Source organism: Osmerus mordax, chromosome 26 (genome assembly GCF_038355195.1).
Source record: "Osmerus mordax isolate fOsmMor3 chromosome 26, fOsmMor3.pri, whole genome shotgun sequence".
Taxonomy (NCBI): domain Eukaryota; kingdom Metazoa; phylum Chordata; class Actinopteri; order Osmeriformes; family Osmeridae; genus Osmerus; species Osmerus mordax.
In genome coordinates this window covers 1,283,830-1,306,329 of record NC_090075.1, presented here as the reverse complement: position 1 = coordinate 1,306,329, position 22,500 = coordinate 1,283,830, and the positions used below count along the sequence as shown (strand labels likewise).

The 22,500-nt window shown below is 47.7% G+C and overlaps 1 protein-coding gene across 1 annotated transcript; it reads left to right on the top strand.

The window, feature by feature from the left end:
• Positions 1 to 3,308: 3,308 nt before the first annotated feature.
• On the top strand, positions 3,309 to 10,082 carry bend5 (BEN domain containing 5). The gene is made up of 6 exons (XM_067229777.1): positions 3,309 to 3,492; positions 4,735 to 4,856; positions 5,566 to 6,013; positions 7,759 to 7,907; positions 9,333 to 9,546; positions 9,886 to 10,082. Exons 1-6 carry the CDS (start codon positions 3,309 to 3,311, stop codon positions 10,080 to 10,082), a joined length of 1,314 nt encoding a protein of 437 aa, XP_067085878.1.
• The last annotated feature ends 12,418 nt before the right edge of the window (positions 10,083 to 22,500 follow it).

Below are 22,500 nucleotides of genomic sequence, written 5' to 3'. Positions count from 1 at the left end.
CAGAGAGACACACACACAGAGAGACACACACACAGAGAGACACACACACAGAGAGACACAGACGCACAGAGACACACACACAGAGAGACACAGACGCACAGAGACACACACACAGAGAGACACAGACGCACAGAGACACACACACAGAGAGACACACACACAGAGAGACACAGACACACACACACACAGACACTCAGATAATACCCTCCTGCATCGAGGCAGCCTCTGCAGCCCGTTCTAATTCCAGGCACAGCGAGCCCACGTATGCCTGCGCCGTCTGATTCCATCAGAGGCATCATCTCTGCTATTATGCCGTGTCTGCTGTTAATGCCAGCTAATGGATGACCAATAAAGATAGATGAGGGAGGCAGTGTGGAGCTAATTGGCAGGACATGATGTCTGGCCACTGCCAGCCGTGACCGAGTACACACACACACGTACACACACGCACAGCTACCCTTGGAGAGATATGGGATTAGTTTATTCTTCTTTTTAAATGAGTTGGAAAAACAAAAATATTTTTGGACCTAATTTATATAATATTGCGTTTGGATGTGACAGTCGTATTGCTTGAGACATCAGAGTAACTAGTTCTGTGTGTTGCTAATGATGGTTCGTATTCGGCACCAGGTTAAGGTTTTGCGTTGGTCGGCCAGGTGTAAGTCTTCTAGTTGTGAGTTAGCGCTCCGGGTTAAGGCTCCATGTTAAGCCCTGGCCCAGACACTTGGGACAGGGAACAGAGGCATCTCCAGGTGGCAGATGGGTTTGAGCTGGACAGCACAGCCATCGAACACCAGATTAGGTTAGCTGTAATCCTTCATCCTACTTGCGAAGCTGCTGAAATCTCCACTGTTCTTTCTCAATTATTTTATTAAATCCCTCTGGAGGTGTAGACTTCTCTGGCTGGTCCTGGGACTAACTTAGTACAAGTGACATTCAATAACTTGGCGTATTTGCCCCAGTGTATTGGTTTGAATGGGGTCTGGTTATACATACTTGTTTGATCATTAGACTGTCTAATGAGAATTTCGAAAGAAAGAAAAATTACACAGCAGAAGATGAGATGGGAAAATTATATATATATTACAGCAGTTATCATACATCTCTCTCTATACTTGGCAAATACTACGCCTCTATTGGTTTCAAATGGTTTCAAAGGAAGCCAGCCTACGCCTCAATGCCTCATGTCTGATCGGAGTCCAGAGATGAAAATGAAAATGACACAGGAGAATAGAGGCATGCGGTGCTCTACATCAGTTACTTTTCAATTACGGCGGGAGAAGCAGAACGAGGTTGTTAGTGTTTTTATCGACTGCGCTGCTCTCCATTAGGATAACAAGAGAGGAGAAATCCATCCTGTTGTGTCACTAGACAACTAGCTAGCGACAACAAATAGTTCCTTACTGTCAGAGAGGGGCTCAGTTGTCCACCGTGAGACACCAGGATGAGGAGAGAAGCGGCTCGAGCCACCTCGTGAGCTCCTTCAGACAGATCAGTCAGGGCAGGGTAATCAACTATCCGTTTCTGCCACTCTCCCTCTCTCTCTTCTCTCTTCCTCCCTATTTCTCTCTCCCTGCCCCTTGGTTCCATTAAGCAGCATCTAGAGAGGGAGAGGGGTGGGAGACAGGTGAAATGTAATGGGAGGTAATATTTATAACATTAACAGTTGCTGACAAAAGGTTTCTTCAACGGTGGTTTTACGGAGGAATCTGGAAAAGGGGGATGGGTAGAATATATTAGAAGTTTCAGATATTCCCTCAGAAAACTTTCTTTGATTAATATCTCCAATCATACACATTGACGTTGAAATTCAAAATGTTTAGATTATATCAGAATATTATCAGTCTGATAAATACATGATACATGGGGGAAGCATTTAATCTTAATTCTGCTCAAAAGCGAATCTTTTTTGTTGTTGTTGTAAAGTTTTAGTTAATGTTTGGCCTTATTGCTTGCTGGATTAGTTACTTTATGTATTTGTAATTATGTAGCGTTATTTTGCAACTTGTATCTGTTTATATCAATAATACAACACTTTTGATATCTATTTTATGTCAATCGCTAAACGTCAATTTATTCACATTGCTGGTTATTACAGTTTTTCTCAATTGCTAAAACGCTAAAACCCATTGGCTGAACAAAGTTCTCAGTTGCCTGACCTCATGTAGATAATTGCGCCTGTCTGTTGTCAATACCTTAAACCATTTCACATGGTAAAACACAATTTGCAAATCTCACTTAGACTGTTCAGCAAAACTCTAAACACATTTTCATTTTTAAAACACATTCTGCACTCTAATGCACATGTCATCCATACTGGTAAACACAAATGGCAATAATCAAATACAAATAGAGAAAACATGTCATTGACTAAACACAACCCCTCAAAATTGATTTCACTTGTTTCAAATGATGTGACACATCATTTGTGACCAATGTGTGATGATGTGACCAATATAAGCCAGTTCAGAGAGCAAACAGGTTGTTGAAGGTGGGAAAATATTGCTTGTGATGTTGACCAAGTGCTCTGGCATAACCCAGCCCAAAGACAAGAAGAAGCACATTGATCACATGTTTACTCCTTAGATTTGTGTCCCTTTCAGTATTGCATACTGTAGTACAGTGCATTGTGGGCTGTATACTGTACAATATACAAATTGTATGGCCCTGAACATTGTGCTTTCCATTTGTTACAGTAACAGTACAAGGAGGAGAAAGAACAAAACAATTGCAAAGAGCAAAGCAGAGTAGTAATTTCTGATAAATTTTGAGCTACTATGATATAACGTGGTTTTGTTCATCAAAGGACAATGATTGATAAATATGAAATTAGTTTTGAGATTACGTAAAAATGTATAGTTCTCCCTGAGAACTATATGTTTTGAACAATGTGTTTTCTATTTGTTGGTGTATTGTTTACTGACTGCTTGATAGTGTATATCATTTTGATCACTTTGTTTATGATTTGAGAGCAGTGTTTGAGCACAGTTAAATCTGTTTTGAGGCGAAAGTTTCATTTTGCAAGCGGATTCAGAGGTTTTGTAAATAGTGCTTGAAGATGAGGTTTTGTGTTTACAGTTTTGAGAAAATGGGTGACTGTTTCAAGAAATGTGTTTTAGCAATTGTGAAAAACTGTATTAATCTATTGCTAAGGTCTTGTGAGGCGCGTTGAAGTGTTGTGCATCAGGCTAGAGTAGCCGAGCTCAGAATCCCTCCCCATTTCACCCTTTTGTGTTTATATATATTTTTTTTATACTTATGAGGTAAAACTGTCAACCATATCCAAAGTGCAGGACCAAAGAGAAATAATGTATGCTTTCGTTAGGTTCTTGGAAGACGATATGTGCTACGCCTTGCCCGTTTCAAATGTGAAAGATTTCAGACCTCTGCACAAAACAGATTTTGATCATCAGAAGGTGTATTTGGTTGACAGAACTGAAGAGAATGGCTGCGCAGGCCAGCCGTGCAAAGCACAGATCCTTGCCCTTGCAGGTAAGTTGACTTCCTTGCTTGTCTGCAAACGCCACGACGTTTTCTCTGATTTCGTAAATGAATTTATGGTAGACATAACAAACACTGAGTCATGTTTTCTCGCCGTCAAAACACACTGATAGTTCCAATCTGACAGCAGCACAGCGAACTCGTAATGCTAGATAGCTAGGCTGACACAGTGTTAACGATAGCTGACTTTGGTAGCTAGCTAGCTAGCTAGCTAGGTGCTATCAGCCATTTAATCACACCTCTGTGAGATGTGTCTGTAATACACAATAGCCTTCCAAAAAGTAGTTGTCATTTACGGTGAAAGCTGAAGTAGCTGAGGTTAGCTAGCCAACATTGCTAGCAGCTAGTTAGCAAAATACGTTAGCCTAGACGCACATATTTGTCGTGGTGGCTGTTTACCAACAACAACAGTAACGTGAGAGACAGCAACTACAACGTTTGTCCAGATGAATAACACGGAATGAAGCGTAGGATGTTGTCTATGTGCGGCGCTTCTGTTGTTGCTTAGTTGATCTTTGCTGTCTTGCAGTCAAAGATGTCTAGCTAGCCATCTGAGACAGCTTCCAACCTAGCATATGTAATAGCTTGCTAGCTGTGTTATAGATTAGGACAATGATACGTTAGCAAACATCTAAAAGGCATTAAGATATACACTTTAGTCATAGAAATGCTTGTCAATTTACATGTTTTGCACACATATACTGCTACCCAAGATAGCGAACTGATAACAATGTCAGTGTTGTTCACCTGTCTAGAATGAATGTTGGCTTCTAGGTAGCTAGCTAATTCATTATTTGTTTATCAGACTAGTGCCTCTGGCTAGCCAGGCTTAACGTTACCATGTAATACCAGGGTATTTAGCTAGATTACTAATCCTGGTATTTGAACAGTCTGGCTTTAAAAGATCTTAAATTATCTAAGATCCTTGCTAACGTCAGTTCAATGTACAATAGCTAGCTAGCCAGTTTGCTAGACTTGTTGATGCTTAACGAGTACCACCAGTATAGTTGCTGTCTTTATTTGAGCAGTTCATACAGTAGGCGTAGCAAAGATCAACTATATTTACATGTCATCAGCCTGCAGTTGTTTTAAATATATTTAGGATGGTTAAGCTCACACACTGGTTGGAGGTGATTCGAAGGCTATGAAGAATTACTTTCCTGATTACGGAGGAATCTGTCATTTCCTGGCTGCAGTGAATGTGTGTCTGATGATGCTTATTTCACCTTTCAGTAACCATAGAGGAATTTGAAAACAGTATAATGCAAAAGAAGATGAAAATTCCCAAGATGTCAACGAGGAACTGTGTAGAAAACCACTTTGGAGAGGAACGACAGCCTCTGAGGCATAAAAAGGTGGGTTCAACTCAGCGACACACTGCAGGTTCACCGTATGCATGGATACTCTGAAGGATGTCTTAGCGTTTACGTGTGTGTGAGACACGCGTCTTTTGATTCTTGTTCCTGCAGTTGTAGTTGCAAGAGGAAACAAACCTTCGAAGGTCCGTGTATGTTTATGACTTAATGAAATGTTACCATGCAGTTGGCCGGGGTCCTAAAATCCCCCTTCTATTTTTACCGTATGCTGGATTAACACAAATTCAGCACTCTGGACAGCTGCCCTTTCACTGAGCAAATCCTCTGAGCGGCTCATCAGAGAACTCAGTAACTCCACTCCCTCCAGTCTCCACAGTCTGAGCCAGTCATCACAGCCCCTGCTGTCCCAATCTCTCACGGCTCCACCACCCCCGGCCACTGGGGATTTGACATCCACTCTGGCATTTGCAATCGAAACTAAATCTGTGATCCTAGACACTGCACGAGATAGGCTGAGGCAGATTTTCCTAACCTGTGGTTATTTAGCTGGACACCTCAGGCCACCACACTCCTCCTAAAAGTTCATTCTTTAGTTCAACGATCAACATTTTGAAGACACGTTAGTTATATAGTTTCTTTCAGCTTTGTTTCTGCTGCAGTTCCAGCTAACTCTGCCAGCTAGCTCTGGATAAGAACGTCTACTAAATGACTAAATGTAACTTCTGTTCCCTTTTCTCCCCGGCTCCAGGCCCAGTCTCAGGACCAGGGCCGGCCCACCTCCACCTCCTCCAGGAGCCTGGCAGCGGTGGTGGCTCGCCTGGAGAGGAACGCAGCCAGCTCCTGCCTGGAGGGAGACGAGGACCTGGAGGAGGACAGGCTGGCAGAAGAGGAGGAGGACGGGGAGGAGGAGGAGGACGAGGAGGAGATGGAGGAGAGGACCTGTGGGGCCGGGGAGCTGGGCGGCGGGGGGGAGGTGGCCGTGGTGCCCCGGGTCCTGTACGAGGAGCTGGTCCACAGCTACAGGCAGCAGGAGGAGGAGATGAGGAGGCTGCAGCAGGAGCTGGAGAGGACTCGCAGGCAGCTGGTGCAGCAGGCCAAGAAGCTGAAGGAGTACGGGAGTCTGCTGACAGAGGTCAAGGAGCTGAGGGACTTCAACAGGAGGCTACAGGATGTGCTCCTCATGAGGCTGGGCAGCGGTGAGGAACACACACACTTAAACACACTCACACACACACTCACACATACACTCACTCACACGTACACACTCACACACACACTCACACATACACTCACTCACACTTACACACTCACACACACACACACACTCACACATACACTCACTCACACGTACACACTCACACGTACACACTCACACATACACTCACTCACATGTACACACTCACACACACACACACACACACACACACACACACACACACACACACACACACACACACACACACACACACACAGACCATTAGGAAGGCTCTCTTAAACTGACATGTAAGACAGACTTGACATGAAATGCTCACAATTCAATCCACCTGAGTACACACTGACATACTGACAGACCCCAGAACAGACACAGAAATGCACTTAGACATACTGTGCATTCAAGCAGGTAGAGGGCTAGACAGACACACACACACAAACTTAACCTCAGCCTACATTCCTCTGTTTGTTAAGCCCATAAATGGGCACACACGGCCCATAATATTTGATCTCAAGGTTCCTAATTGTATCTGGCCCTATCAAATAACTCCAAAACCTTACATGAAAAACGAAAGCTGGGGGTACTATGAGACTGTCTGGTTTAGTGTAGCCAGCCTTGCCAGAGGCTAGTATTAACCTGGGATTTCCCTCTGGCGCTGTAGCTAGCGCTAGCCTGACTGTCTAATGGACAGGCTAAAGATAAGAGGGGCCATGCTGCTCTGGGTTGTGCTGACCGATATTAAAACTCATCAGTTACATGGGAGCTTAGTGTGGCCCGCCACCAGGGCAGCTTACTGAGGCTAAAATAACCTACGGCAGGAGGCTGTGGTCTGGGAGGCTGTGGTCTGGGAGGCTGTGGTCTGGGAGGCTGTGGTCTGGGAGGCTGTGGTCTGGGAGGCTGTGAGGCTGTGGTCTGGGAGGCTGTGGTCTGGGAGGCTGTGGTCTGGGAGGCTGTGAGGCTGTGGTCTGGGAGGCTGTGGTCTGGGAGGCTGTGGTCTGGGAGGCTGTGGTCTGGGAGGCTGTGAGGCTGTGGTCTGGGAGGCTGTGGTCTGGGAGGCTGTGGTCTGGGAGGCTGTGGTCTGGGAGGGCTGAGGGCTGAAGACTGGGAGGTTGGATGCTGAGGTTGTTAGGTTGGATGCTGAGGCTGGAGTGTTAAGATGCTGGGAGGTTGGATGCTGAAGCCGGGAGGTTGGATGCTGAGGCTGGGGGTTGGATGCTGAGGCTAGAGGTTGGATGCTGAGGCTAAGAGGCTGGGAAGCCTGGATGCTGCAGGCACCAGACCAGGACTGTCAGACCGGAAACTCCCCAGACACATGCTCCCACTGGTGGGCTCAGAGCTCCAGGCTGGCAGCCCCTCCAGCCCCTGCTGCCTCCTCTGAGGCAGGGCTGTACCTCTCTGTCAGAGGCCTAGTGTAGGGGAATGTCCTGCAGGTGCTCCTGCAGGAGACGCAAGGCCTTCCATGGGGAGAACAGTGGCTGTGTTCTAAGGTCCTAGGACCTTCCAATACTCTGAAGGACTTAGTTACCATGTAGCTAGGTAATAACTCTCTACTCTTGTTTGACTCTTAAAGTGTCTGGATTCTTGATGTTTTCGTAGCTCTGTTCTCGTAGTGGATCTGACAGTCTTCCCCCATGGCTTGTTAATATCCTGGTGATGTTCTGATCAGCCAAACATGGTTAGACCTCTAGAGGCAGCGATACTGATGGTGTAATGTGTGTGTGTGTCCAGAGCCCATGCATGACAACGGCACCCAGACCATCAAGGCGGAGGTGGTGGAGCCCCTGGTGGAGGCCCAGGACGTGTGTAGAGAGGAGGCCAACACCAGCTCCACTCACTCCCCCTCCCCCAGGACTGTGTACACCTTCAACGACGGAAAGGTGAGCGCTGCCCCGCCCTGTCCTACGCTCACACACTCACTCACATACAAACACACACACACAGGACCACCACATATGCCATGTTTTCCCCCCTCACCCCAACCTTCCTATCACACATCCTAACACACAGTATTAGCCTGTTTTCAGCTGTGTACTGTGAAAGGAAACAAGTTTGTGGTGACAGCCAATCCTGCTTGCCCCAATGTGCTAGCCTGGCATGGTTGCACTGTCAAACCATCTGCGTGTTAGCCTGTCTGCATTAGCTTGTTAGCAATATCGTGCTACAACTTCCCTACTCAACAGCAAGTGGGCTCTGTTCCCCTCAAGCGTGAAGAACAAAAGTAAATTACTGTAAGACTCTCATCTTGGCCTCGCTATTAATTATCTACACCAGAGGAATTTCGGTGAGTGACAGGTAGCCCTAGAAAAATGGAGAGGGAGAAGGGGGGGGTGTAAGGGTGGAGGGAAAAAACATCTTGTCTAAGTTAAGAGAATGAAAAGCTGTTCTGCTGGCCAGGTGCCTAAAGCACATTACCTGTCAAGGGAAAAGCCTTTGGATGGCAGCCTAAATACCTTGCAGTGATAAGAGAGAGAAGGGTTTGAGAGAGAGAGAGAGAGAGAGAGAGAGAGAGAGGTGCCACGTGTCACTTGCTTCCCCGGTTCACAGAGGAAACCCAGTCCCAGCAATCCGCTTGTGATGGAGCTGGGTGCAGGACAGGATGGATGCAGGACAGGATGGATGCAGGACAGGATGGATGCAGGGCAGGACACACAGCCAACAGATTGAGAGAGCAGCAGTGTTCTGTACATGTCTAAGCCCATTGGACTGGGGAGCTAATCTGAACCCACTGTCCTCTCAAAAGGTACATCTGAGACTGGAGATTAACCATGTGGTCTTCAGTGGGGTTCACAGGAGCGCTGTGCCGTGCGCCCATACTGCAGGACTAACCAGCTGTTCCCATGATTCCCCTCTCCCTGTGGTGTAAAGACCGTTTGTGGTCCTGTGTGATTGGCACCTGGGAAGCGAGGATTGCATGTAATGCAGGCCTCGTCTGTGTGTGTGGACTAGAAGGAGTCAGGTGGCTGAGCGGTGAGGGAGTCGGGCTAGTAATCCGAAGGTTGCCAGTTCGATTCCCGGTCATGCCAACTGACGTTGTGTTCTTGGGCAAGGCACTTCACCCTACTTGCCTCGGGGGAATGTCCCTGTACTTACTGTAAGTCGCTCTGGATAAGAGCGTCTGCTAAATGACTAAATGTAAATGTAGAAGTTGACCAATAGTGTATTTTAAAGGCCAGCATATAACGATGGTTTAGAGCAGGGAAAGCCAATGAACAATGAATCAAGTGATAACTTAAACTATATTAAATGGATTTAAATTATATTAAAAAGTACTCACCCCAGTGTGACCCCCCCCCCCCCCGCAGGTGCACCTAGGCGGAGGGATCTGGGTGGAAGAGGAGAAATGGCACCAGCTCCAGCGAACCCAGGGAGACTCTAAGTTCACCAAGAACCTGGCGGTGATGATCTGGGGCACGGAGACCCTGAAGAACCGCAGCGTCACCGGGGTGGCCACCAAGAAGAAGAAGGACGCCCTGCCAAAGCCGCCCCTCTCTCCCAGCAAGCTCAAAATAGTCCGAGGTATCGCCCAGCCGCACGCTTTCCGGACCATTCTGGATCGTTCTTAGACCCTAGCCTCAGCCTGACCCTAGACTGAAAACACTGGTTCAGGAGACACAGACCCAGAAGAGCATTTTATTAACTCCAGACTAGTCTGAAGCTGTTCCACACATTTTACTGCCAAACATTCATCCTTAGATCTTTTGTTGGAACTGAACAAAAGCAACAGATTAACAATCTGTCACAGCCGTGGACTGCGGCGTCACTAACGCTTTGAGTACAAGAAAGGCGTGTCACAAATAACATATCTTCTCATTGTAGAGTGTACTGTCTTTAAGCTGCACCTCTCTCTCTCCTCAGAGTGTCTCTATGACCGTGTCTCTCAGGAGACGGCCGACAGCGCAGAGATCACCCAGCGCTTGTCCAAGGTCAACAAGTACATCTGCGAGAAGATCATGGACATCAACAAGTCCATCAAGAACGAGGAGAGGCGGGAGTCCAAGCTACTGATCCGTCAGACAGTGAAGATGGAGAACTACAGCTACGACACCATGTAGTCCTGACCCCTGACCCCTCCCCCATCCCTGTAGCTCAGCCTCATCCACAGCGCCCGAGGAATGGGGGAGGAAGAGGAGGAGGGAGAGCGGTGGTGGTGGTGTGACCTGCTGTGCCATTGCAAGAGCAGCCCAACCAATGTCTATGGGCCCTCCCCTTTCCTCCACATGCTATTGGCCCTTCTGGCTGACAAGACAGCTTTACCTACCAATCCGTGTGGTCAGGGGTGGAGTGTATTAGTGTGGTCGTATAGTATTTTTGTAAGCTGATTGGGGGTGGGGGGGTGGGTGGAGGTTAGTGGTGTGTGTGCTGATGGAGAGAGATCTTCTTCAGTGGTAGGGGTGAGAGGCTCTGACCTTCGTTCTGTGTCAGAACATGATATTATGACCTCAAGGCTCGTTAGAACCGAGAACCGACTTTCTTCTGATCACACATCTTCTGCTGTTAGGAAGATGGTGTTGGTGGCGACGGTGCTAGTGTGTCTGTGTTTGTGTGTGATGACGGAGGAATGAGGTGAAGGGTTTGACTGTCTTTGTGGTACTTCCATGAGCTCAAAGAGGCACTTTGTTAAAACAAGCTTTATGAAATCCATGTCTTAATTCGTACGTGCATGGTCAGGTTAGTGCAATTCATCTGGAGATTAATTGTTGGGATCCAGCCAGTTGGACCTGTCGGTGAGACCGCTTCTAGATGCAGGTTGAAGATGTTTGTTGCCAGAGAGAAAGAGAGGTCATGGTTGGAATCCTGTGAAACAGGACAGCTCTTGACATTTGATCTTTCAACCTCTGGGATCTCCTAACCCTAGTGTCGAGGTCAGGTTTGTGCCCTGCCTTCAGATCTGATGCAGCGCTGTTCTAGAATCAAGCTGTGCTGCAGAGGACCTCGGCGGGCTAGTGTACACGTCTTCACGCCCAGAAAGGCCTTAAGGATGATTGGGCAATCAGAAAGGACCTACAGGGTCCTCTTCCTCTCTGTCAAGCTGTGATCGGAAATGTTCCGGAAGCTTGTCAGATGTCACCAGCACTTTGGAGATGTTTGCGGGAGGAGTTAGAGCTAGCTCGCTAGCCAGCCGGGGAAGCAAAGTACTGTTTGTTTCCTAGCCCACGTCTTGTGAGGTAAAGCTGTCTTTCTTCTCACAGTTGACTGTAGTCGACTGGATCAGCCATCCCATAATAGTCCTCCCCTTCTCTATGTGTTACACCACGGGTGTGTGGGGGGGGGGGGGTAAGACATGAGGTTGCTGTAGCGACCACGACTTAACGACATGCCATTGGAACTTCTGAAAATGTTCTTGTTCTGTGTTTGTTTTGGTTTTTTTGTTTGTTGTTGTTTTGGTTCCTCCCGGTGTGTCTGCAGACCTGCAGTTTGGAACTTAAAGCCACAGATGAATGTGGCCTGAGCCGCAGCTGTGAAGTCACTGTGAATCTGCTGCAGCCTGTCTGTTCGTCTGTCTCTCTGACTGGCAGGGACCCGCCTTCAACCCCACCCAACCATAATACATGTGTGTGTGTGTGGTATGTGTGTGGTTGTGTGTGTGTGTGGTATGTGTGTGTGTCTTTTACATCTTCATGATTTCTTTATATTTCTGACAGTCAACCTTTCCTCAAGCTACCGGTTTTCAGAGACATTTTAGTTACAGATGATGTTTTTGTAGTTGTTTTGTCTTCTTCTCACTAACGTTGTGTGTTTGTATCTGGGTTACTGTTCCACGTGACATCATTCACCCTCCTGCTCAGCTCCACAGCTGATTGGACAAGAGACTCCGTAATTCCTTTATTACCTGGACAATTTTATTTTTTTATACATGTGTGTGTTTGTTTTCATAAGGACTTCTTGGCTTTAAGCTTTGTATGGTATAACCTATAGTAGATTGTTGTTATCAACATTCTGATGAGTGTTAAAAAAGAATACTGTTCTTCGCGTAGGTGGACTGGTTAGGAACAGCCCCGGCCAATCAGCAGGGGCTAGCACCAAGAAAAAGAAAACGGAAATTAGTACAAGCTAACTAACCAGCAAAAAAAAAAAAAACACATTCGATATCCATAGAAACTAGCTATCCACGACCACAGTAGATTTTATTAGAGCGGAGCTAGCTACGAGATGACGTAGCGGTAGCGGCTAGCTCGTCACACCAGAGCCCCCAGAACACATCGTAGCTCATATCGTGATGATTGGAATGATGATGATGATGATTCTGTGGACTCTTAAATGTATCTTTGCTGTGTTCAGTGAATGGGTGGTCAGGCCCTCGTGAATCATTCGCCTAGGATGCTGGAATGACACCGGCTTGATACAAATCATTAATATTGAATGCACTTTAAAAGTGTGGACAAGTCCTGAGGAGAAACGGGTTTGTCCGCTTGTAAAAGTTTTTCGTTATTTTGTATTATTATTGGCTGTCTAGAATCAAAGAGGCCCAAACAATCAGTGTATGATTAAGCACCTTAACAAGACTTTGATATGATGAGGAAAAAAAAGCTGTTTGGTAAAGTTAGTAAGACGAGCGAGAGTAGTGTGTGTGTGTGTGTGTGTGAGAGAGAGAGAGAGAGAGAGAGAGAGAGAGAGAGAGAAGGGGAGAGAGAGAGAGGCTCTGACTACTGGCTGGCTAGGCCTGTCTTAGACCATGTCCTAGCCGGGTCCACAGCAGTTAGGACTGTTCTAAGCTATAGCATAGGTATAACGTCACTGATTTGAGGACCTTGTGGAAAGCGGCAAGTATGCTTAGACTGGGTTGCGTGCTGTAACTGAATGCGTCCAGGTACTAGCTATAGACAGTGTGTGTAGACAGTGACGATGATGAGCCAAAGTGTTCAGTGGACACTGGAACCCAACGGGAATGCAAAGATGATCAGATGACTTTAAACTTGCACAGAGATCCCCCTCGCTAAGGTTTTAGATCCAAGCTATGTACAGTTTTACACCACATACACATACACAGGTGAACGAGAAATACAAATCACATGCTTTTCATCGTTTTTTTATTTTTTATTTTTTTGGTTAGATTCTCCCAAAGTAATCGGCCTAGATGTAATCTTTTGTTACGTGTTTGTTTTGTTTTTATACGTCAGGTTTACAGACAGATTATGATGATGATGATGATGAGGACGATATCTGCCGATCAAGCTTTTAGGTGACATGAAAAAAATATATATCTAATTCTGCCGTGTGAACCACTCATGATGAGTTCCTGTGACACAAGTTCCTGTTGTTGTTATCGATGATGCTGTTTCCTGTTTGTTTGTTTTCTGATGCCAAAAAAGGAGGTTAATCTAGAACATTAGACTGTGACGTTCTTAGACACAGTATAAGGCTAGTCTCAAAGAAATGGAGATGTAATCGTTCTGTAACCTGGGACTAGGCATCATCCACCTGTTAAATTGTCCATCTCTTCACGAGATTCCGAGGACCAGTTCAGGTTTAAAACACGCCAGTACCACACAACCAAACTGCCCAGTGCTAATACGAGCACTCCCGACCACAGGCAGTAACATCACTTCCTCATTCTGCTGTGCACCGGAAGTGACACGGCAGGCACATCCAGGACATCTGTCTGTCTGAACCTCAGACAGAGCCCGCCCGCTCCACAGGAGACGGGAATCACAAGACAACGGGATTATTTTCTCTCTCTGAACTGTGACTTTTCCGCAATACAACCCATAGCAAGTTCTTCATTTAGCTTCACTGCCCTACCTCATCGCTTCTCTGGTGTCCGTGTGTGTATGTGTATCGTACGTTTGTCTGTTTTCAAAAGCTCTCGGAAAGCGAACCCTTTTCCACCTGTACAGTATGTAAACACCTCAGCATAAGGTCAACATTATGATTTGAAAATCACCTTTTTAAACTGCTTACTAAAGATGCTGCTGTAGAGGGGTGTAGAGGTGTTCTCCTCATGTGTATACTGGGCTTGCTGCTCAAGCTGTGGGGCGGTGGGTGTGGCCTGTTGTGGGGTGGGGGGTGTGGCCTGTTGTGGGGGGTGTGGCCTGTTGTGGGGGGTGGGTGTGGGCTGTGAACGTATGTGTGCGTGTGTCCCTTTCTGAGATTTCTACTGGTTGTCGGTGCTACCAGCAAAACATGTTGACTAATCTGTCTGTCTGACCTCAAAAGGTGCTACGTTTTTCTATGTTTTTAACCTCATTCAGCGATACCTTCAGGTGGATAGCCCGTCCCCCAGGCCCCCCCTCCCCTCCACTCCATCCAATCCCCCTCCACCCACCCCCAGCCCCCACCCCCCCACACACCCTCTCCAAATCATCAACAAATCACTTTTCTGACATTGTAAGCCAAATGTTTGCTAATGATTATGGCTGAAACTGCAAGCTAGCGGTCGTCCAGTCCAAGCCAGATCCACATTCTCATGTAACACAAAGTACCTCAACTCACTGCTGGTCTCAGAGTATGTACTGGAAACACATGGAAGTGACATCTGTACATTATTATATGACTAGATGACGCTCAGAGGACTGTTCAAACCAAGTGGTTCTTCGTACAGTAAATAAGTTTACCCGGAAATTTGTTTCAACTGTGGTAGACCTGGGATTATTGGATTCCTTTTATAAAAGGTGTGGTTTAGGCCTCTCCTGAACCCCTCACACATCCAGAGCACCTTTTGTTGGGTAATAAGAGATTAGACACAGTGTCGTTAATTTGTGTATCAGTGATAACGCTGATAATGGATAAGGTTGGAGAATGTACCAAAGTGGACTCACTTTCTTTATTGTTTATATCTGGAGAAAAGAGTCTTTTCGGGTGGTTGATAACCATTGCCATGGCTTCATATCGAGTGAAATCTCATCATCTGACTTGTGATCAGATGTTGCCACTGCTCTTTCCCACTCATTTCATTTCTACGTTCCCCTTCCATCCTCTTTGCTGCTGAGTAATATCATAATTTATATAATATATATATATATATAAATGAATATATACTTATCAATATTTTTTAAGAAGATGTCAACTGAGAGTGTGCTCACGAATTACTGTGAACCAGAGTCAAGGATGTGGTCAATACAGTATGTATAAATGCTGTGTACTTCAGACCTGGGTCATCAATACTCTCTTAGTTTCCACCCATGTAACTGTGCAGGGTGAGACTAATCAAACACACCTCAAGTATTTTACACAACCTGAGGGAGCAGATCAGACCCTGGACTGATTCGATATACTGTACAGCTGTTTTCCAGTGCTCTGCTTTGAACGTGTGTGTGAGTTTAGGTGTGCCTCTACTCTCAGGCTTTCTCTGCTCATGAGCAGGCCCAAACGGAGTACGCGGGTGCAGAATTCTGACGAAAACCCGCATATTTTCAAGTAGAACACATTGGTCTGAGGTAAAAATGTAAATAAACTTTCAACTCATATTACGTCTCTATTATTAAAACGTTATCCAAAAATGCTCAGATTTGAAAAGGAAGCTTAAAGCACGAGGCAGGGCTAGGTGATCTTTATGAGGATGGATCAATACTTTTTTGCAAAGTGTGTCAACATTCAATCGACCATATTCGCCGTTAAACTGTTGTGGAACGTCTTCGGTCGCTCCCACATAAGCACAGGAAGGCTAGCGGAATTCCGCAGATTTTCAGTCTGAATAACCGCAGAAAATGTGAAAAAAAATCTGCGTATTACGTTTGGGTCTGCTCATGAGATATCCTGTTTCCACACTTAGAGGATCCTGGATCAGGGTGTTGTGTTCCCTCTCCCCGGTGTGTTAGTACCCAGACACGGCACAACAGAATCTGGGACGAGGGCGAGGGGATGTGGAGGGAGAGAGAGACAAGAGACCCACCTCAAATGTGAATGTGTCTGTAGAGACCCCCCCCCCCTCTCTCGCGACCCTGACGCTTATAGCATCCTGTTCTTGTGTGTGGTTTCACTGCAGTTCGTCATTCAGTAAATCCAGGTTAACCTGTTCAATGTACAGATCAACAAAAATAAATCCAGACTTTTATTCTACCAGAAACCGTGTTTTGATTATCTGTCGCTCTGTCTATCTAATACCCTGCATTTGCCTTGATCATGTACAACAAGTAAAAGGTCATTTTCAGTGTGTGCTGTTCTAAAAACCATTAGTTAAAATCTCCTGAGGTTTCTCCCGAGGGCTGACAACTTAACAGTCTGCATCCCGACCCGCTGAACAGGAGACACCACAGAGAGGTGATCGTGCACGGGACTGGGGCGCGGGGCCGGTGCTATCTCGCACGGGGCTGGTGCGCGGGGCTGGTGTTATCTCCATCCGTCTCCGAGCTCACTGAGCCTGGGACTGGAAGATCAGATGTCCTGACTGTTTCTACGATCCTCTTACTGGCTTTTCTTTTTTTCTCCTTTTTCATCCTCGTCTGACACAAACCTCCCGTGCGCCTGCAATCCTCACATCATCTGCAAGATCAATTCTCGTTCTCTGCATGTCTTCCTACCGCTTCTGACACTAGGTTTGAAGCCCGAGGCTGATATACTGGTGTGTGCGTCAGTATAAATATATATATATATCATGTGTGTGTGATGTGCAGGCCTCCTGTGTGTCAGCAGGCTTTAGGGATTACTTTAGGCATGATCTCAGTGTCAGCCGTAAACAGACAGATCTGGGATTCAGAGGAGACGGTTTTCACACCAGTTGACGACCCACTGCCTCTGAGACGGGCTGCCTCTGAGGCAGGATGGCAGGGCCCAGAGCTGCCTCGGAGGAACACAGGGACACCACAGACAAGTCATCGCCTTTTATCTTAGAGGAGGCTGTGAGTCTTGTGGCGTAGAATCACATGAACAATTAGGTTCCTGCTCGGCAGGGTCGGACCGGCCGTCAGGAGATTTCCCAAACGGCCGCGGCATAATGAAAAAAAAATAATATATAATAATAATACCCGGTCGTGGGCTGGTCTGCGTTTTTCAGTCCCAGTCCTGATGCTCGGTTACTTCAACACTCCTCTGTGATGTATGGCTGCCCACTTTATTGACAGGATGATGATTCAGGGAACTGAGGATGATGGATAGTTGGTGGGCTAGAGTACGTGTAGATGGGGCTAGGCTGCACTAGGCTTGGCTGAGCTGGGCAGGGCTATGGCTGGGATAGACTAGGTGAGCTAGATCGGTGTCTGAGTGCTGAAGATGACCCCATCTGGTACCTTATGTTCTCAAGATGAGGTGTCTGAAACTGGGAATTCACACACTTGCACACAGATGATTGGCTGTGTGTGTGTGAGCATATGTGCACAGACTCGCTTCATTCCCGCAAATTAGCCTTATTTAAAGAGGAAATGGCTTTAGACTCTCCTTTCAGACCCTCCTCCTTCCTCACCCTCTTGTTCTCTTGTTCCTTCCAAGCAGAAGGCTCTACAAATGGCTTCTATTAATGCAGAATGCTTCCCTCAATTAAAAACTATTCAAAGTGATCATGAATTTTTCATTCTCAGAGCGTTTAAGCTAATTATCTCTGAAATGAAGCACGTTGCATCGAAGCGCCGCAAAAGGGCCCGACATCGACGGCCAAAGTCACTGTCATGGGGCCGCTCGGCATTGACAATGACATGGCAATCAGCAGAGCTGCTTAATATTCCTGTATGGCTGTCTGGTCCACCTCTCCTCTGTCAACCTCTAACTGCTCTCTCTCTCTGTCTCTCTTTCGCACGCACGCTCTCTCTCTCTCTCGCTTCCCTCATGTTCTCCCTGTGGATATAGTGTTTATAATGGAAATCAACTAATTGTGGTAATAGCTTTTTAATGATTCTACAATGCAGTAAATACAGCTTGTTACAAGCTAAGCAATTTTGTCACATTTCAAGGACAATCAATTAGTATTAGATCAGATCTGCTGAGCTGTCTCTGCCGTGCGTCAGACTCAGCTGTCGTGCAGCTTCCCGCGAGCTGCGTGTTCGCCCCGGGAGGAGGCGAGCGGTCCCTCCGGTCCAGAGACGGAGCAGCTGTCAGCCTTAGAGGTCACCTCGCGCCACTACTGGGATGAATTGATGAGGCATCCGTGTGGACTTCATACTGACGGATATCGGGAATTCTAAACGCTGCTCGTGATGTGATAAATGAAAAAATACAAAAATAACGGGAAACGCCGGCCATCCCCAACCGAACTGACACGCTGAGGACTGGGTTTCTAACCCAGGCCAGTCGTGTGCTCATCCTGTTGGCAAGAAGGTCAGAGGCGAGTAGCTGAGGTGGTTTGGAACTGTGGTGGCCTCAGTATAGGGGCTAAGACTGTCCCCGAGATTCTGCTAGGCAGGCCCACTTAAATATTCATCGTCTTTGATTGCTAAATGAAACTGGACTCAGCCAGTAATTACATAGTTAATAATACATGAAGCTAATCTGCATTGGAGACTGCAGATAGGACGTTCCAGCTCTGTCTGTCTGTTGTGAAGCCTCCGAAAGTGATTACATTTCTGGACAGTAAGGGACTTTAAGGCAACATGTGAAAAGTGAAAATCAATGCTCATCTTAGATAACTTTTAATGTCTTAGTTGGGGGGAGGGGAGGGGGGGTTTGTCTTGTAGTTTTTGTTGTTGATGTTTTAATCTCAGTTTATTTACTGTGGATAAAACCCAGGAATGTAGATCAGAGTTGTTTCAAGTCCGCTTAGCGTCCCCGAGTCATACACGTGCTTATCTCTCCGAAAGAGGAGATTTACCTTTGAATCAAACACACCAGGCTTTGTTGCTCATTACTGTTTCCCCATCTAAACAAACACATAGAATGGGAGGGAGGAGGAAGAAAGTGGTTGCTGCGGGGGAAAGAGAAAAAACGGTTTATTTTCGCTTTTTAACTTTCGTCCGTGGTCATTAGGCGGTCTGTTTATTTAAATGGTAATCCAACCGGGCTGTTTAACAGCTGTGGCCGTTCCAGAGGAGCAAAGAGACCGACTTCAAATACTCAACGTCCATCAGCGGCTTCTGAGTGGTTTATCTCTTCCTTTCCTCTCTCTCTCTCTCACACACACACACACACACTCTCTCCAAAGTAACGGCTACAAAGTCGAGGGAGTTTTGCCGCCAGAAGATGACAAATGTCCACTGCGACTATGAATGATTAATTAGTCATGATGAATTTTGCAATTCTTAACCAACACCAGTGGCACCACTCCCTCTCTCTCTCTCTTTCACACACACACACACACAAACCACAAATACATTTACATTTAGTCATTTAGCAGACGCTCTTATCCAGAGCGACTTACAGTAAGTACAGGGACATTCCCCCGAGGCAAGTAGGGTGAAGTGCCTTGCCCAAGGACACAACGTCAGTTTGCATGACCGGGAATCGAACTGGCAACCTTCGGATTACTAGTCCGACTCCCTCAAAGGTATTTGTTGAACTTGAATGTTCTACACACATGTTCTCTGATCGGTGTGCGTGTCAGTGACGGGGTATTAGAGGTACATGGTGTGAGTATGTGCTCGGGTAACATACATGATGGACTTCCATGGTCGTCATGGATACGCCAAATGGCCCTACAGATGGGTTTGTTCACAGAGAGTCTCTGATGACAATCCAGCATAGGAGTGTGTGTGTGTTGTTGTGTGCGTGAGTGTGTTGTGTGTGTGTGTTGTTGTGTGAGGGAAAACAGCGCCACATGGGCCAAAGAGCAAAGTGACAACTGTCAGCTCTCCTCAGTGTCACCCTGCACCCTGGAGACTGAGAGAGAGAGAAGGTGACATTAAACCCCACCATACACACACACACACACACACTCACCCCTTATCTGCTGTACACACACTCCTGTCTCCCTCTCTCTTTACACACACACACACACATTCACCAGTAGTTATCTCTCACGCTCACCGTTTTTCATCTCTCTGACACACACACACACACACACACACACACACACCCTTACCACCTGGGGCAGGCAGGCAATGTGTCAGGCCGGGTGTTAACAAGAGACCTGTTAGCCTGTCACATGACCCAGGGCCATGCTAACCCACACCAGAGCTGTTAGCCTATCACATGACCCAGGGCCATGCTAACCCACACCAGAGCTGTTAGCCTGTCACATGACCCAGGGCCATGCTAATCCACACCAGAGCTGCTAGCCTGTCACATGACCCAGGGCCATGCTAACCCACACCAGAGCTGCTAGCCTGTCACATGACCCAGGGCCATGCTAACCCACACCAGAGCTGTTAGCCTGTCACATGACCCAGGGCCATGCTAACCCACACCAGAGCTGTTAGCCTGTCACATGACCCAGGGCCATGCTAATCCACACCAGAGCTGCTAGCCTGTCACATGACCCAGGGCCATGCTAACCCACACCAGAGCTGCTAGCCTGTCACATGACCCAGGGCCATGCTAACCCACACCCGAGCTGTTAGCCTGTCACATGACCCAGGGCCATGCTAACCCACACCAGAGCTGCTAGCCTGTCACATGACCCAGGGCCATGCTAACCCACACCAGAGCTGCTAGCCTGTCACATGACCCAGGGCCATGCTAACCCACACCAGAGCTGCTAGCCTGTCCTGAGAGGTCAAATGACACTGACCTCCACCTGCTCCCTCACCCAACACCCCCCGGCTCCAACACTACACTACCCTACCCTGGAGAGTACAGACAAGGGTAAAGGAGAGGAAGGAGGGAGTCAGCGAGGGAAGGAGAGATTGGAGGACTGCAGCCTTGTAACAGCATTCACACAGGGGCTGATGGGATTGGACCCGTCGTCTCTGTCTTGGCCTAAGGAGGCCTGGCACTGCCAAGCGCCACTTCATTAGTGCGACTTAAGGAAATAGTGTTACAGTGTGACGGAGCAGCTCCTTAAGAGCCCAGCTTTCCTGCGCCGCCGGCAGGCTGCTGGCGAGGCCAACCTTAATGAGGAGCATTCACAGCTACGAGAGCTCCAGAACAGCGTGCCCATGTACCAGGGCCTCTGTCGGGAGTGTGCACGTGCGTGTGTGTGTGTGTCGTGTTTTCTGGCACGACCGTGGCGTGTGGATATGGTGTCAGTGTAAAGTGCCGTACACAAACAATATCTTTTTTGCGTAACGTTGAATGGAGGGTAGAGTAGGCTTATGCATAGCTGTCGTTATTGTTTACAACAACTGAGGAAGATGTGTTGGTGTGTGTGGGGAAGAGAGGTGGGGGGCAGGCGGAGGGAGAGAGAGAGGGAGGGAGGAGGAAGAGAGGGAGAGAGAGAGGAGGGAGGGGGAAGAGAGGGAGGGAGGGGGAAGAGAGGAGGGAGGGAGAGAGGGAGGGAGAGAGGGAGAGAGAGAGAGAGGGAGGGAGGGAGGGAGGGAGGGAGGGAGGGAGGGAGGGAGGGAGGGAGGGAGGGAGGGAGGGAGAGAGAGAGAGGGGGGGAGGGAGGGAGGGAGAGAGAGAGAGGGGGAGGGAGGGAGGGAGGCGGAAGAGAGGAGGGAGGGAGGGAGGTGGAAGAGAGGTTTGGAGGGATGGAGGGAGAGAGACTTCTAAAACTTTTAACACTCTTTGTGAAGACATCCTGACGTGAAAGCCATGACACTAATTAACATTTACAAGCAAATTTATTAGCAACTGCCTTAGCACTCCCCAACCTCCCCCCTCCCCCGCTTGGAGAGAGGGGGAGAGGGAGAGCAGAGATTTAGGCAGAGCGATGGTGTTAGTTGCACTGATGTGTGTCTGGAGTGTGTGTCTGGAGTGAGTGTGTGTGTCTCTCTCTTGAAGTCTGCGGACGTATTTCTCCTCTCCATCTCTGTCACAAAGCTGTTTCATTGTGTGTGTACCATGTGTGTACGGAGTGGGACTTAGGACACGGTGTGACAGTGACGGTCCCTCCCTCCTCCCACCTCCTCCTTCCCTCCTCCCCCCTCCTGAGAGGTGAGGGTGATGTCACTCTGTCTGTCAGCTTTGAAGCACAGTGGTCCCACTACACTAGGCCTGTCGGGGAGGGGGGGGGGGGGTCTTAGGGGGTCTAGAGAGCACCCCTCCTCCCCCCCTCCAGTCCTCCATCTGACAGTTGAGGTCAGGGGGCCCTCGCTGTCATCTCATCCTGCTCCTGACAGCTCCTCCCTGGGGAAGGGAGCTCCGCGTCTCATCCCTGACACCCCCTCCCCTCCACCTCCTCTCTTAATATTTCATCACTGTTTTCCTTCTCGCTTTAAGCCTGTCCTGGTCATCGCTACCGCCCCATCGTCACCCCCCCAGACCTCCACGAGCCCCTGCAGACCCTGACCCCGGTACACTCCCTCAGAGCTGGGCCTCGACTTCACCCTCGCACCATGGAGGTTCCCTCATCATCATCTCTGAAAGAAAACCTGCATGTGATTACCGGCCAAACCCCTCCTTCATCCCAGATGTTTCTCTCTCTCTGTCTCACCCCTCTCTCTCTCCTCTCTCTCACCGCATGCAGACAGACAGGCTGACAAGCAGACAGACAGGCAGACAGGCAGGCAGGCAGGCAGACATGCCTCTGTGGTCTTCAGTTTGAGATAGAGCTTATCTCTCTGAAGCCCTGTT